The sequence below is a fragment of the Tyto alba genome, unplaced genomic scaffold, assembly GCF_018691265.1.
Source record: "Tyto alba isolate M040663 unplaced genomic scaffold, T.alba_DEE_v4.0 Super-Scaffold_13, whole genome shotgun sequence".
Lineage (NCBI taxonomy): Eukaryota > Metazoa > Chordata > Aves > Strigiformes > Tytonidae > Tyto > Tyto alba.
Genome location: NW_024881275.1, coordinates 1,403,620 through 1,420,212, shown reverse-complemented (window position 1 = coordinate 1,420,212; position 16,593 = coordinate 1,403,620). Strand labels below are relative to the sequence as shown.

Below are 16,593 nucleotides of genomic sequence, written 5' to 3'. Positions count from 1 at the left end.
CTCTAGTAGATTGTCCTCACCTAAACCCAGCTCTTCCTTCCTTCTCAATCTCGTGCCACATAGTTCACACCTAAGCCTCCATATGGTGCTACTGCTATGAAAAGTGGGGCTCTCCTGCTGATTAAATGAAGTTCCTTACAGTTCCTCACCTGCCTGCATCTGTCTTTGTCACATGTCTCTGTCACTGGGGAATGGATTGTGCCCATGATTCACTTTCCTGTTTGGGACATGTCAACAAATAAAGAAAAATGTAAGCCTACCAGGAGCTTTGCATAATTTCAGAAAAAAAATACAGCAAGTCTTTTTCATAAATCTGAGTAGTCCAGTTAGGGCTGTATTATAGAGAAACACAGCAGTTTGGTTTTCCTGGGTTGAAGTCAAATTCTTAGCACAGTCAATGCTGAAATCATTTTTAGGCAAAGAATAACCAGCTCTGAATTTTTACAGTCACAAGACTTCAAAGATGATGACACAGCAGAGATGGAAACAGCCTCAGGAATGCAAAGTTCTCACTCATCTAATTATTCTGCCAGGTCTGAACGACAGACTTTTATTGCTCCGAGCCAGAAAGTTCACTTCCCATGATTGCTGTTCTTACATTACAGCTTAACTTACATGGCAACATTTGTTCTCCATCCTCTGTAGGATAAGAAAATAACCGTATCAATGACAGACTGCAATCAGAAAAGGACTACTTACAATAGAACCATTAACCTCTCCTACTGGCAAAAGTCCTATTTCTTCTTATAGCGAGAGCTACCAAGAACATGACTATAGCAAGTCATCTAGAAATCAATCTAGAAGGCAAACGTCATCAGAAGTCAAGATACAGTATTCTGATTGAAAATTAGCTAATTTCTTACTCCTGATATGAAGACGAGTTAATACTCCCAGACAAACTCATTTTCGTAACAATGAAAAATAACTACCCTGCTTATCATCTTGCCTTGGTTTATTTCTTAAACATTTTGCAAGGATATTGATGGAGAAACCTGTCCAAAAAGACTGTAGAAGCTGGGATTAATGGACCACATTCTTTTATTAAAAAAGGCCTTCTTGAATGCAAAGAAAAGGGAAGAAACATTTTGCAATTAGAAATGCTATTCATAAAAGTGTAAGTAATAAAAAGTGTAAGGCGGTGAGAGACTGGGATAACAGACAATCTTTGTGTGGCTCACTGATCTCCACACATACTATAGTTCAAAGTACTGTTTTAGGTAGTATTAAAGCATTAAAAAACCAGAAGCATAGGTAGGAAAAGGTACAGAGGGAAAACAGGGTTAGGTTACAGGACAGAAGGATTTTTGTCTCATTCACTCTTCTGCAATACTTTTTTTGCCTTTAATTACAACAGCATTTGCTAAATTATCAGCTTAGACCAGAATGACTCTGTTCTAAAAACTGCTCTTGATAATTTTTCTGTATTGATCTGCTAATCCAAAAGCATTCTCCATCTGTAATTAACAACAGTAGCAACAATGTGATTGCAGCAGTGTCATCTAATAGTTACACTGTCAGGAAAGTTTCGCAAACAAAATCTGAACATCAATTTCACTCTTCCTCACACTGCATCGTGAGATCAGATGAACAGGCACTCAAGACCAGTGACGCCTTAAATGAGGGGAAAGAAAATCCCTGACTTCATACCACGGAGAAAACATTTTCAGGGAGCTGGACTCCTCTAAATTTCAAGTTACAGTATACTTGAAGTTGCAGCATAGCATCACAGACTGGTTTGGGTTGGAAGGGTCCTTAAAGCCCCCCCAGTGCCACCCCCTGCCCCGGGCAGGGCCCCCTTCCCCCAGCCCAGGGGGCTCCCAGCCCCGTCCAACCTGGCCTTGAACCCTTCCAGGGAGGGGGCAGCCACAGCTGCTCTGGGCACCCTGGGCCAGCGCCTCGCCCGTGTTTTGTCACCTCAAGGTATGCTGCTGTACCTAGGTGCATCATTTCTTGCTGACGGCTCATGTCAGTATGTTACACTCTATGTGTACTTCAGCTTTCATTAGCATTCCTTCATATTCTCCACTCCTATTCTTCTAAATTGACCTGTAACCAAAACACAAAAAAAAGCCCCAAAGATCACCCCTCAGCAGCTATTTATGAGTGATTACTGGAGAGTTTCTCCAGTTTCTGTTGTGAATTGTAAAACTCAATCCCCTCAAACGGCCTTTTCTAGAAAAAGTGAGAAACCTATTGACAGCATTTCTCTCAAGTCGGTAAGGTTTATTTCACTGCTTCCTTTCCACTGCATTTGTACAGGATGCTAGTATATTTTACATACTATTTTACACATGTGACTGTTACAGAAGAGGAAATTCTGGCCCACTCAGACTGGTGGAGATTCTATTACCAACTTCAACAGAGCGGAAAAAAATCAAGTATTCACAAAATCTAGAGTGTACCTAAAATGCTCAGGAAGCCTGCTGTTTAATATGGCCTGTGGTTTCTGAGCTTACAGTAAACCTATTTAGCCTACAGTCCAACTCAATACAACTGCCATCTTTGCTGCATATGAATTTTCCCAGTTTACTGCAAACTGACAGTTTCAATTTTGAATGCCTAAAAGCAACTAATCAAAAAATGTTTGGAAAAACTGGAAGCTTTTTTGTACGTTTCAAAATCATATTTTTTCAATATCCACTGTGTCATACCAATAAACATTTCAGCGTATGCTCCGTAACTGTCATAAAGAAATCTCCATTTGGGGAATTATTATTGTTGCATTTTTTTATTATGCTTTTCACTAAATTAAATAGGCTGATATGCACAGTGGTAGATTCTCGCTGAAAGCACTCTGCAGCTCCAAGAAACTATCTTTTATTTGTATGCCTAAATAGCAGGGTTGTGAGGAAGCTGGTAAAGTGTATGAGCCTACTGACAGCAGTGTTTGAAAAATGCTTGTACTTGCCAGTTTCTGCTAAGGGTGGCACAGAGCCAGCACTCGCAGGCAGCTTCTGCCAGACCTTGCCATGAGGAGATTCACAGCAACTGCTGCTGTCTACAAAGGTATCAGGAATTAGTTTATTTCTGAATTCTTGTAGAAGTTTTTATTGTAAAATGCCAGTGTTCTCAAATTATTTAATAATCCCACCATTTACTGAGGCCAGTCCAACTCCTATGGGAGTAGACTCCCCCTTAAAAGGCTTAGGAAAGGGCATTTAGTCACCCTCTTAGAAGGATTCCATGAAGTTTCTTCAAGTGTTTCCTTCCTCTTGGGATGGAGAAATGAGGAGGAAAACCAAGGGGCACTGTATGTTAAGAGAAACACGACAGGTCAGATGCTCACCGAAACACAAGGGAGAACAAGAGATCTGAAGGCTGCAAGTGACGGACTGACTTTTTTTTCACCTTCCCATGCAAAGGGGAGAAGCTGTTCCCTCCGGAGTTCTCAGGTAGGGTACCACCAACAGGAGAGGGGCTTCCTAGAGCGCGTAAGCATCCCCGGCTATGACAGAAACAGAGGAAAACGCTGCGTGTAGACCTCATGCAAGCTGCCTGCCGGGGGAGGAGGTGCGGTGTCTCGCTGAGAGCAGGAGGAACCAACCCAACCCACTGAGCCCGTCCTGCAGCGGACGCTGGCTTTTCCACATCACGGAAGGACACGACTCCCCATCACCATCGGGGGGGGGGGGGGGAACCCCGGCTGCCAGGACCCTTGCCTGAGATCAGGCTGCCTTCCCCCCAGCAGAAAGCATCGCTGCCGGCCCCCCCCGGGTGCGGCGCCGCGGACGAACGGCACGCCGAGACGGGTTCAGTGTGGGCGATAGAGCATCAATCAGCGTGTGTGTTTATTGGCCCAGGGTACATATATTTATCCAGACAATGATAATTATTATGCCTACTAGTCACTAGCTGATTGACTTAAGCTCTAAAGGTCGTATTCGCACGGTCCACCTACTTGCAGTCAGCTAGCAGCACAAGCTTCTCATAACACTAAGTTTCTCATGCCACTATTTCTGATTCCTCTTGACTTGTTTTCGATACACGACAGTACCGTAACACAGTGTTTCTCAGACCACCGTTACCATAACACTGGGTTTCTCAGACCACTATTCCTAATTCCCCTTAACCTGCTTTCGACACACCACGGTACACAGGGCTGAAGCGTCCTTGACATTCCCCCTGTATCAGCAGCTGCCAGCAGCTGCAGGCAAACCCTAGTGAGGCTCAGCATCAGCCCCTAGAACAGGCTCTGATCATACAATTGCTCGGTGGGCTCAGGACCCTTGTCTCTGAGCCATTCTCCAACAATTCCCCCTTTTTCTTTTTGTACGAGCAGAGCCTGCGCCAACGTTCGTTCAGAGATTTTCTTAATACATGACAAGGCACAACTCAGGCACGCAGGCTTACAATCTACTGGCTAAAGGCACAGGACCCTTGTCTCTGAGCCATTCTCCAACACCCGGGCTGCAAGGGGGAGGGAAAACCACTGCGCCGCTGCAGAGAGACGAACAGCGTCGGCGAGGCTCCTGCGGGGCCGAAAGGGAACTGGGAAAAAGCGTCTTCACCAGCTCCCGTTTTACACTGGGCAACGCTGAGCCGTAGCTGCGGACAACCGGGATGAAACCCGGGGTCGCAGTTCTCCTCAACAAAAAGCTCTCTGCAGCAAAAAAGGAGACACAACTCCAGCGGCCTCCTCCCAGATCTCAGGCATCTTTACTCAAATACACACAAAACGCACTGCCTGTTAGGTAGACATACACCTTTAAATAAAACATCCTGTAAATGTTTTTTACACGCTGTGAATGCTGCCACACTTATCCACATATATTTTCATGAATTCCAGAGTAGCAAGCACGCCAAGCTCTCATTTCTTGTTTCAGCATCTTACCCTCGCCACCTCTGTAAGATAAGAAGGAAACTGAGCACTGAAAAATTAGTTCTTCCAGACGTTCGCATCCCCAAGAGTCCTTAAAAAATATTAAGTGTATTTTTGATTCAGGTAAAACTTATTATAACACTTCTGAAACACCTTCATATAAGCTAACATTCTTGCCCATTTTGATTTAAACTAAATATAAACCCTTTGACTTGCATTCAAAACTAATGATAGCTGATGATTTCCCTTGTGTTAAAGATTATTCAAATTCCATACCTAATTATACGCTAAAAAAATTATCATTAAAGAGCTACTTTGATGAATGATCACAATTTGTAGCACGAAAGGCCTTTTAAAAATAATGTCGCAACTGGCTACCTGTTATACCATGAATAACATCTCTCTTTGGTTATTGCCTTGTGACATTATTTGCCACATTCAGAAGATGGTGCAAGCACTACACTACTGATTTACACCAATAATCCTCTCATCTCACCTCTCCGGGAAATGGAACTGGAGCATGTTCCTGTCATCCTCAACTGCGTGACAGATTCAGCAGTATTTCACAATTAAAAAAAAATTATTCCATAATCCTGGTCTACCAGGAATCATAAGTATGAAGAGTTTCTCCATCTGCAAAGCCACACTGTGTATACACTGCAAAGGACTGAATTTCAATACCCTACATCAGTGAAACCCATAGTTCAAACATAAACAGCATGCTCTGTAGTTAGGCTTAGATGAAAAGTCTTTTCAATAATTTTAAATGCAATTTTAAATACATTGGTTTGCTTTCAATATTGTGTCGCCGCCCAACATTAGGAGTATCTTAAAGAGTTACTCAATCATCTCATTTTACTTGTTATCCCACTGGCATTTACTTTTCTTCTAGACCCTAAAAATGTAGCTTTATACAGAGTTATACACCAGACAAAATGAAAAGTGTATGTTCTTGCACTATTACAGTTCTCCAGATTCTTCTGGTTTTGACAGTCATCTCTCCCAAATATTCTCAATTTAAGCAGCTAGTTTCTTACTGATATAAATATTTCATATCGGAAATGGTAAATTTATCAAATTGAAATGCAGTCTTTGCACTGCACAAGAATACTAATTGCACACTATTTCTGGCTTACTTCTTGCCATCTTTGGGTGCAGGCTTCAGTACCAGAGTCAGCCACTTAAGGATCAACCCCTCAGCTGTTTCTACACAGACTTTTATGAAGCATTACTGAATTGTCTCCTGCAGAGAGAGACACAGATCTGGTGATATTATCCTTTTAGAGGTCAAGGCCTTAAGACGACGATAAGCATCTGTTTTTAAGAACTCTTCCTGTAAGATTTCACACAGAAAATACACTACTTCTGAATATAATGGAAAAGCTAACAAATGTTTCACTTCAGCTCAAAGAAATACTTTCCTTCTGCTATTTGACAAGATTGGGTCAATCTTCAGGCATCTTGTAAAAAAAAAAAAAATATAAATTTTAAAGCCATAATGGATCAAATTCATCATGTATCTAGCCCGTTTTTTGACATGACACAAATCCCTGGGATTAACCTGTTCTACTTATTTCCAATTTTGTCCAAAGTGGAGCAGCAAACCAGCATTGCACATTCCTCAAAAAACATGGAAGGGAGTGGACTCCAGGTACCAGTAAAGTAAGACCACTGTGAGGAAAACGTATTTAAACACTTTTTGATGTCTTTCTTTTGACTGAAGAGAATCATAGAAAAACAATGACTAAGATGAAATTCCCCTCTTCATTAACTGTGCTATAGCATTTCAGTTTGCATCCCAAAATGAGTCTCTTTTAAAGCAAAAACGGATCAATCACAAACCTTTTCTGTTTGTTTGTTCATTTAAAAACAATATTTAAGATACTGTAAAACATCTAGAGAGGCATGTTACCAACATGAAGTAGTCACATAAACTCCACGTGCAAGAAGTCAGAGACCAGCAACAAATCAAAGGGGTCTTTTTAACCTGAAAATTTTTACTCCAGAAAAAAACTCTTAAAAAATATACATACTCCAGACACTGTATATGGCAAAAAGCAAATGAGAAATCAAAACCAAAAAAGAAAACATAAAGATGTAGGTGATACAGTTAACTTGTTAATATTACCAAATTATCAGGTCCAACATTACAAAGTTCTTCCCAATCTGATGGGAAAAGGTCTTGGAAAACAAATTTTTAAATCTAAGTATATGGTTAACTTTAGGATGGGCTTAAATAACCCATATTATAAACCACACTTGTGGCCACTACAGGATTTTGCCAGGAGCCAAAACGTAAAGTGGTTCATCACACAGCTGAGATGGAGTTATGGTACCACAGCTTCACAGTACTTGGAAGGAAAGCTGGATCAGACTGAAGACAGGATTTCTTGTGAAGATGAAGAGTAAGAAAATGAATAGTTAAATTTCCTTCTGTCATACTGCACACACCAGAGCATAAATACTGCCTGTTAAAATGAAGGATTATTTTCAGACATTTGAGAGGACAACAGCAAGATGTTGGTCCTCTCATGAAGAATGTTCTGTTCGCCTTTTGTTGTGACTATCCATGAGGCTATTTATCAACTAATAGCCATGATTAATGCTGGCACTGACAGCTACAGAAATATAGCTTCAATCTTTCTCCTTTTACTCTGAAAATGCTGTGGTGTCTCTTTTTATAAATTTGGGGAAGACAAAGTGTGCAGAACATTCGTGACATGAGAATTCAACTTTGAATTCCAAGACTGCAATATGTTCAGCAGCAGGTTTCTAAAAAGATATGTGAAACTGCAGTTCAAAAATTAAAGAACAAAAAAGCTAAAATTAAAACAAAATTATTTTCTACCATGTAGTTTAAGTATTCTTTTAGTGTGAAATTCACAGCTCTTAAAGAAAATTCAATTCTCAGGCTTTAAGCAGAAGACCTGGAAAAAGTTTTGGAGGAATGGGTTGTTATGCACTGATACAGACCTGCAGTGTAAGACTCCCCAGAGATAGTTCTGGGATAAATCTTCCAAGCTCTGGTTTTAATATCTATATCTGTCTTAGCAGCTCCATTTAGCATTTGGATATATGTTCCTACACAGTGTTTCCCACGGACTGTCCTGTAATCGCTTTCTGGCTCACAACCCCTGACACAAGCACTGCTGCAGCATGCAGGCAGTGCAACAGGAGCACTGGTGATGGATCAGAGCTCTGGCTCCACCTGGGCTATAAACAGATGCTAACAGAGAAACGAGAGGACACGCACATACATTATTTCCCTCCAACGTCCTCCTAGGCATCAAGAATTTGGAGCAAAGATCCTCTGAGTTAGACGTGTTCTCTGCGCATTCCAAAGCCCTTCGTGGATTTTTCTTCCATGGACTCACTGAATCTCCTCAGGCATCCACACCAACCTCCAGCAACAATTCAGTTTTGCACACCCAGTTTCATAGTGAAACATCACTGGGACTACCACAAGCATACTTTAAACAATGAATAGAAAAGAACTGTTACACTCAAGACAGGATTTACAACAAAACTGACTTAACCCAATCAAGCCTCGTTCTGTGCACTTCCCATTCAGCAGCCATCTAAATACATTAAGTGCCAGCCTAATGCCTGTAATTAATTGAATCAATTAAAACACTGCAGGTGCTCCTAAAATCTCACTCCGAGTAGCTCCAAGAGAAGAGGAAAACAAGCAGAAACACAGTGGGTGGCAGCCAGGACATTCAGTCATGAGTGGATGGATCCTAGCTTGGAGTCCCAGTACAAGGTGCTGGTTCTGTATTTTCCCCCTTAGGAAACAAAGGCTCAGTCCTGGAAGCCCAAACTCAAATGAGATCTGAAACCTGGTCAGTGCGGGAGGGAGCACACCTGTAGCTCCCCACCTGGTCTGAAGGATATTCTACACTTCACTAGGACGTAATGCACATTCTCCTTCCTGACAACCTTGCAGCGGCTTAGTAAAACATTCCCTTGGTTGGTCAAGATGGGAAGGCTGAGCTTTTTCAGGGGCAGGAAAAAAAATTCAGAAAGGGAGCAGAAAGTAACCCAGGCATCTCGCTTTTTTTGGCAAGAGTTCAATCTACAAGACTAGCCTGCGAAACCAGAGCCCAACAACTACCTTCTTCCCCAGTATCTTTTCAAAAGAAAAACCAGTACCTGCTCAGCCTTTTGAAAGGCGACAGGTATAGACCATCCAAAGTGAGCTACAGGCCACGAAACAGGGTGGGCCACAACCTTGCACCACAACCCTCACGTCTGGGCTCCAGGACCAGTAAATACTGAGGAAGCACCACTCTTGCCCTGTTGTCTCCCGGGTAGCTTGAGGAGGTTCCCTCGCTGCTCAAGCAGCAGCAATCTGAACAGACCCTTTAAAGCACCTGGCCTTTTATACAGCACCTAATATTCATTTCACACCCTGGGATTCCACCTCAGGAGACAGATCTCCTACCCTGTGTTTACTCTAGGCCTAGGCTCTTGTATTATGTGGGAAAAAAAAAATCACAGATTTTTTTCCTTGCATACAAATAATCACATTTACATTCACATTTTTGTTCATTTATAAATAGTATGAATGGCAGATATGACTGAATTACAGCATGTCATTCAGAAACCGGGCAAGTCTCCCTAGCTCATGGAGCAAAAACATTTGACTATCTATTTTAATGAATGACAGGCAAAGCTTGGTAGAATATCAATATATCTAGAGGAAGAATATACATAAAAGCTCATTCTTGCAACAGTGAGTATATTAAAATTTCAGTTTCAGTGATATAAATATCAAGGGAGTAATTTCCTACCAGCGTAAACAACCTTCCAGGTTTATGCTACCATATCTGAGATCTGAAATAGGTCAGGTAACTTCATCAGGTAAGCATGGAAATGTCCTGTGCAATACTATTTTTGCAGTTAAATTTTTACTATGGCTTTTTCTCTCTCACAAAGAATATATTACAGCAAATCCAAAATAGGCTGTTAGATTTATCACGCTCACATTGCTGTTCAGGAAATGAATTACTGATTTATCTAATTTTAAATATGAGCTGCAGTTGCATGTACAGAGTCACTGAGTCAGACTGCTGCATTCCCATGGGTCACAATACCTTTCAGGAATCCTTTCTACACCTGAACTGCGTGTTCAGTGCATGTCTCAGAGCAGACAGTAAAATGCCAGTATGTGATCAGCAGACTGGACAACAGGTAAAGCCTGGACACATCTAATAGCAGGAGTTTACCACTTCTGTCTTTAAACACAGCATCAGTATTTATCAGTTAAGCAGTCAACAAAAAAAAAAAAAACAAGTAGAAAGACAGCACTTGTGTGAGCAAGACAGCACAAATGCACGGTTAAAGTACATCTATCATGCTTTTCTTAGTTTGAAATATTCAAAAATGGGAGGAAACTAGCCAGCAGAAGAATTAAACCAGTGTTAATAGATCTTATTTCTCTTCCTGTGTGGGTTTAGCTGACCCTAGCTCCTTTTACTTCATGCTTTGCAGTCAAAGAATGTCTACACAGTTTTAAGCACAGTTTAACTAACTCACTTACAATTCAAACCTGAACTATAACTTTAATACCCTCATATAAATTTACCCAATGGACATGTAACTTCCCAAACCTTAGGGCAGTGTTTACCAGCACGCTTACCTCCACGGTCCCGTGCCGCTAAATTGTGTCCTCTTCTTAGAGTAACGTCCAACTGGTACATTCCGGGATCCCCAGAGGGAAAATCCGCATTACTCGTTCCGACCAAGTTTGTCCTCTGGAGTGGGAAAAAAAAAAATAATGCGATAGCCAATGTTAGTAAAAGCTTCATGTAAGGTGTATTTTTCTTTTGTATCCCCATTCTGCTGAGCTAAGACAAGGCTGTATCCCATTCCCTCACCTCAGAGCTAATACCCCAACACCAAGGAACCTACTCCTGTTATGACAACTCCTGAGCATCCTTTTTTTTTAAAAAAAAACCAAAAAAACCTGGTTGACATCTCAATGATTAATTTTTTTATTTTAAAAAGGTGGCTGAACAATGATTCTTTGATACATGTATTTATTATGGCAACTTCCATTTTTAATTACATTCACATACAATCCTGGCCCACTAGAGCAGAATAAGTAAGGAAAAATAGAGCTGGACCTTACAGTACCATTCGGACTAGTCATTTTTAGTGCTCTCAAACTGTGCATCTATTCAACAGTGATAATCTAGGCATTGAATGAACATATAGGAGTTACAATTTTGTCAGCCACTGCAGTACTTTGCAAGATAGGTGTTTTTTTCCACAGAGTTATGGGGGAGACTGAGGAAGGGGGGAAGGGGCAGTGGAATCATAAAGACATTAAATGCAGCTGTAGCTCTTCATTTCTAATATATGCCTTCTTAGTTTGCTGGTATGCTAGGGCAAAGACTCATAGCGTAGATATTTGTATAAACAGTATCATATAAAAATGTAAATAATAATAATGAAGTAAGTCAGAAAGCAAGAAACTCTCTGGACTGCATGAATAGTAAGCACATTTCTGTCCCAAATGACAAAGGAGAGAAAATATATTTATCAGTTGCTTTTAACACATCTCCCTGCAAATAGTGTCTAATTACAGTGCATGCTTGGAACACCACATTTAATTCTAAGACTAGAACAATTGCATCGATTATACCTTCACAGTACATGCAGGAGCTTCATATATTATATACACTGAGCACCATGGTTACATAGCCTCATGCTAGGAGCTAAATCTTTTAAGACCAGTGTTACTAATATTTTACTATGCGATTAGGGGTCCTCTGCAAGGAAAAAAAAAAAATGAGCACGGTGGAAACACCTGAGAGGTCACTTCTGTACTAAGTGCTACACCACTTCAACAAGCAACTTTCGCTGTTTGTCCTCCTACTAATCCCCTTTTCTTTTTAAGGTAGTAATAAATCTAAAGCACAAAGGAAGCCACAAAATTAAGGCATTTTAACGTATGGGTTATTCTTGTTATTCCAGAGACAGAACCCTGAGCCTCAGCATATTAACCTTTGCTGCAACATGCAGGATGCTGGCCAAACCTCATACAGACATGCTCATGACTTTCGCAGCAACGAAACTGTGCGAAACTAGTGCAGTTTAGAGAAAATGGTTCCATCAGCTTTGATTTGGCAGGGGATGTCATTCTTGAAATCTCTCAACATTTATCTTCTGATTTTGTTCATGTAAATTAACTTGCTGAGGCACGCCTGAAACAATCAAAAGACCTTGCACAACTCTTTCAGAAGGCACCTACCACCTTCTTCTAACTGATGCCTCACTCACCATCTATTTTTTTTTTCCTTAAGATTTTAATGCACTGACTGCAGACAGATACAGGATTGGCAATAGTGAATTTCCACTCCACCCCTGCAGTGCTTAGTACCTAGTCCGGCCAGACATAAGGAGAAAATTACATGCCTGCCTGACCCTCAGGCTCACCCTAGGCCCTGTTGTTCATCAGGGTATTGCAAAAGAATCATCTTGTGTTCTGAAGTAAATAATAAACACCAAAACTTTCCTTCCCCTTTCTTGCCCTTCTACAAGAACTTGCAGGCACAAAAGAAACATGAAGTCTTCCAACATTTATAAACTCCATCTCCCTTTTTTCCTTATGGTGTCCCCTCTCCCTTCCCCCCCGAGGTACAGCACAAGCTCTACATCAAAGCTCCTTGCTTTAAACAGTGCCATGCTGCTCCACTCTTTTCCCTTTCACCTCATTTTCAAAGCTTTTCCTTCCTGTTTTCTTGCAATGATACTTCACTTTCTTTTTAACCTTTCCGACCTGATCAAGGAGGCTAGGCACACTTAGGTGAGCAATGTAACACGCCTACAGGCCATAAACAGTTACACAAATGAAATAAAAAGCAAATAGATACTAATCATCCCTAGGTATTAGAAAGTCAAACCAGTATTTCTCCATCAGAACAGCAGCATTTGAAGTATGCAATTAAAACTGGAGATTGCCATCATAAATGCAACTATCAGTAAGTCATTTTTCAATCACCTTTTTTAATTAAGGAGTTCAAAAGCTAAAATGGCAACTGGTAAATAACAAAGAACCACTTCTGTGTGGTCTGTAGTAATAAACTAAAGTTAGAAATGTTTAGACGAGAAATGTGAGAGCATTTACGAAAGCCTACAAGTGCCCTAACCTTAGAACAGTTTCAAATAGAAATTTTCCAAATTTCTAGATTGCATCTAACAATGTCAAGAAAACAAGTTCTCCATAGCTAGAAAAAAAAAAGAAAAATAATCACAACTAGAAGTACAGGGCTGATTGCTGCAGGATGATGACGCCAAGCCTGACAAAGCAAGGGCATGCCTTCACTTTAAGTGTGTAGAATGTATAGAAGGTCTAGGAATTACTTTTATTAAATTTGTAACAGACATGTTGAGATGCTGGACAAAGACCATAAAGGTAGTTAACCATATTTTCACATTTGCAAAATTGCCTGTGGGAAGGCAATGCCTGAATTAATTCCTTTGAATTAATTTTTAGTAGTGGTCTGTCATTATTTTACTTTAGAATATTCTTTTCAGCTAAACTAAATCTAAATTCTTGGACTCTGGAATTTCCCGTAAAATCCAAATTATTCTGGTTTAAGGGAAATTTATTATTTGGCACGAACACTGAAGCCTTGAATGCAGTGAATTCAATGCAGAGGGTAAAGAATAGTGATGGTCTTGGAAGCAGGCCACGTGCTGAGGTCAGGGCAGGGGTCGGGACGGCCGTGCCCATCCTCGCTCGCACCCGGGTGTTTCAGAGACAACAAACCCTCCCGGGCTGCTCTTACCCGACAGTGACAGCAACAACAGGAGCTGCTTTCACTTTCAGTGAGACCTGCGGGAGAGGTGAATCTGCAGCTCCAGCTCACTCCTGACTCGTGGCGTGTCAAGTGATGCTCAGGCGCGCCCAGAAAATCATCACTGGGTCGAGCCGAGGTGAACACAGAGCTCACGCTGGCCACGCTCTGGACGGACCCCACAAGTGGCACTCCACCTTTAAGTGTCCATTCTTCCAAGAACTACCTCTGCATTTTACAAACTCATCCGAAATCTGAAAGACTATTTTCAATAAAGCCAGGAAGCAAAAATAAATTAATTTTTCCATTCTGTTCCAAATTAGCCCAACAACCGTTATGCAGCTGGGTTATTTATTAGCTGTAAGTCAGCTTTACATTAGAGGGGTACACAAGGCAAGCCCATGATGGACATGGGATGCTCTATTAGAACAACTGCCAACAAACAGCAGAATGGACAACTCCTCTCTGGAAAACACTCAGTACTGTATTTTAAGACCAAAAACCAAAGACAGCATTACTACATGAGCGTGTATTAAGCACACGTATGGAGCTAGACTGTTAGTCTAACAGCATGAAATAATATATTTGCTCACTTTTAGAGAAGCTCCAGGGCTTAGACATTTACTGAGACATCTGACATTCTGGAGACAGACAAGACTGAGAGGAGCTGAGGAGGAACATGCCCTTACCTAGGCCGTGTGCCACTATCACATTATGGGCCACACAAAAAAAAATGCAAAGTCTGTGCATCTTAGCACCAAAAAAAATTGGTTTTCTGATGCCTGTGACTAGTATCCATGAGGAGTTCCTCCGACACAAAGCCTGAACTGTTGTCAAGAGGGTAATAAAAGGTTTTGAATTTTTTTTAAAAATGCCCATTTATGTGGCATACTTATATATAAAAAAAAAAAAAAACCAACTTCTCCAAAAAGATTTCTAGAGCAGCTGGAAGCTCTGGCTGCAGCTATGCAATGAAGCTGTTCTCTGCTAAACCATTGAAGATATACTGACATGAAAAGTTAGGCAAGTACTTTCACTTCTGTTGTTCACACCATGAGAGACACTTCTCTGTGTTTTCCAGATTTAGCAGCTTAACGACTAGATGAACAAACTATTTTTTACAGCTGAACAAATGCTGAGCATGTAAAAGGACGGTAAGCTAGCTGATGGGTAGGTACATGAGAGCAGCTGCACCCAGCATTAAAGGAAAAAGCTATCCCAGTTCTTGTGCACCCAGTGCTTCCATGGTATGAAGTGTTCACTGGTCAGAACCCAGTTCCACCTCAGCATGCTAGAAAAATGATGCTGCTTTGAAACTGACAGGGTGGCTAAAATCACCACCATTCCCACATGACTTCTTTTTTCACAGTTAGTTAAAAACATACTTTAAAACAAAAAGACAGTGAACTTGATTCTGGTCACTAGACATTACCACAGCCCTGGGTAAATCTGTTGAAGTCAGACTAGGAATTTCCAGCTAAAAGACGAGACTCAGTAACATGATTTGTATTATCTTCTTAGAAACCACAACTTCAGGCTAACTCATTAACTTCTCCCAGACAAACACGCGGAAGATTACAACTATTTTCGACCCTAAAATCCATCTATCGCCCTTTTATATCACCATGAATACTGACATTCTTCTCCAGAGCTCTTAATTATTTCTAACAATTAATCAGCTAAACCAACCCAAGAAATCAATGGCCTTGCTGCTCTCCCACAGTTTATATACCATACCATACACTAGCATGACTCTGTGCCAGCAATTCAGGGGATACAAGAGATTTATGAAACTCTCTGCTGCAGATAATAATTACCACTTCATAGAAACAGATCCTAAAATTTGATACGGTTTATTCAATGACAAAACTGAGAACATTCTGCAGGTTTTTTAAAAAAAAAAAAAAAAATCTACACCTGTAACACAATCTCCTCTTCCAAAAAGGGGAAAAAAAAAAATCTTTAGCAATACAGTTAAAAAAAAAAAAAAAAACTGACATTTTCCTACAATGAAAAGTATGTTTTGGAAATGCATATGAACTAGATTGAAGTAATACTCTTATCTGAGTTAATTAAGCAACAGGTTACAGCTCTGTTGATTTGCTGTTCCTCTGCAGTATTCTACCAGAACACACTGATAAGAAAAGCAAGCAGCATTTATTTTTGCCAGCATAAAACAAAGGCATCAACATCAACACTTCCTTCAGTAGGTGAAGGAAAAGGAAAAGGTAACGAGTTGTATAAAAGGAGTGGAAAGGGGAGCTGGAGATCTGGCAGCACCAACTGTCCATGTGTCGGGGTCATTGTCAGGAAATGGAACAGTGAAATAAACTGACATTCCTTTCATAGTTGCATACAATAGATGAAATTAAATCAAAGTGTCCTTCAGGGAGGAAGCAGCAGAACATCAACAGTCAAGAGTTCACAGCATGGCATGAAATATTACCAGCTTTCAGTCAGAAAAAAATAATCAAAAACTTTGAAGTAATTTCAGTATTGCATAAGCAGAATTTTCCACTTTATTACTGCCTGCCTCAAACTGGTTTCTTCAGATCATTTCCATTTGTCAAAGCTTCATGGTTTGCAAACACCTGCTTGCAAGAAACTTGGAAATTCTGAATATCCAAGAGGCTGTCAACTCCTGTTGGTGCAACTAATGGTAACAGACTGTGCTTCAAAGTTATGACAGCAAAGTCAAGTGACAGGCAATTTTTAATTTCACTGAAAGTATTTACTTACCTAACAGAAAAGTTATAATGATCATGTCCTAAGCAACACTTTCTATGCTAGTGGTCTGGTTGATGGCAAGTCAGGAAGAATTGAGGAACTTCTGAGTAAAAACAATTATACGGATCATTTCATCTCATTCACTCTATTTTCCTTATTCCTTGAATAAGAAGGGAGGTGTATAATGTGAATCCATTTCAAAAGCAATATAAAAGAACATTCTGAGACTTTAAATGTTAG

The 16,593-nt window shown here is 40.6% G+C and overlaps 1 protein-coding gene across 4 annotated transcripts in view; it reads right to left on the bottom strand.

Annotated features, from left to right (window-relative positions):
• Window positions 1-16,593, bottom strand: part of MCTP1 (multiple C2 and transmembrane domain containing 1) — a 278,549-nt gene that overhangs the window by 160,919 nt on the left and 101,037 nt on the right. For all 4 annotated transcript variants that reach the window (XM_042787788.1, XM_042787789.1, XM_032993082.2 and 1 more), the window contains exon 2: window positions 10,461-10,575. In XM_042787788.1, the coding sequence (XP_042643722.1) occupies window positions 10,461-10,575 (115 nt within the window). The remainder of the gene's footprint in view (window positions 1-10,460; window positions 10,576-16,593) is intronic.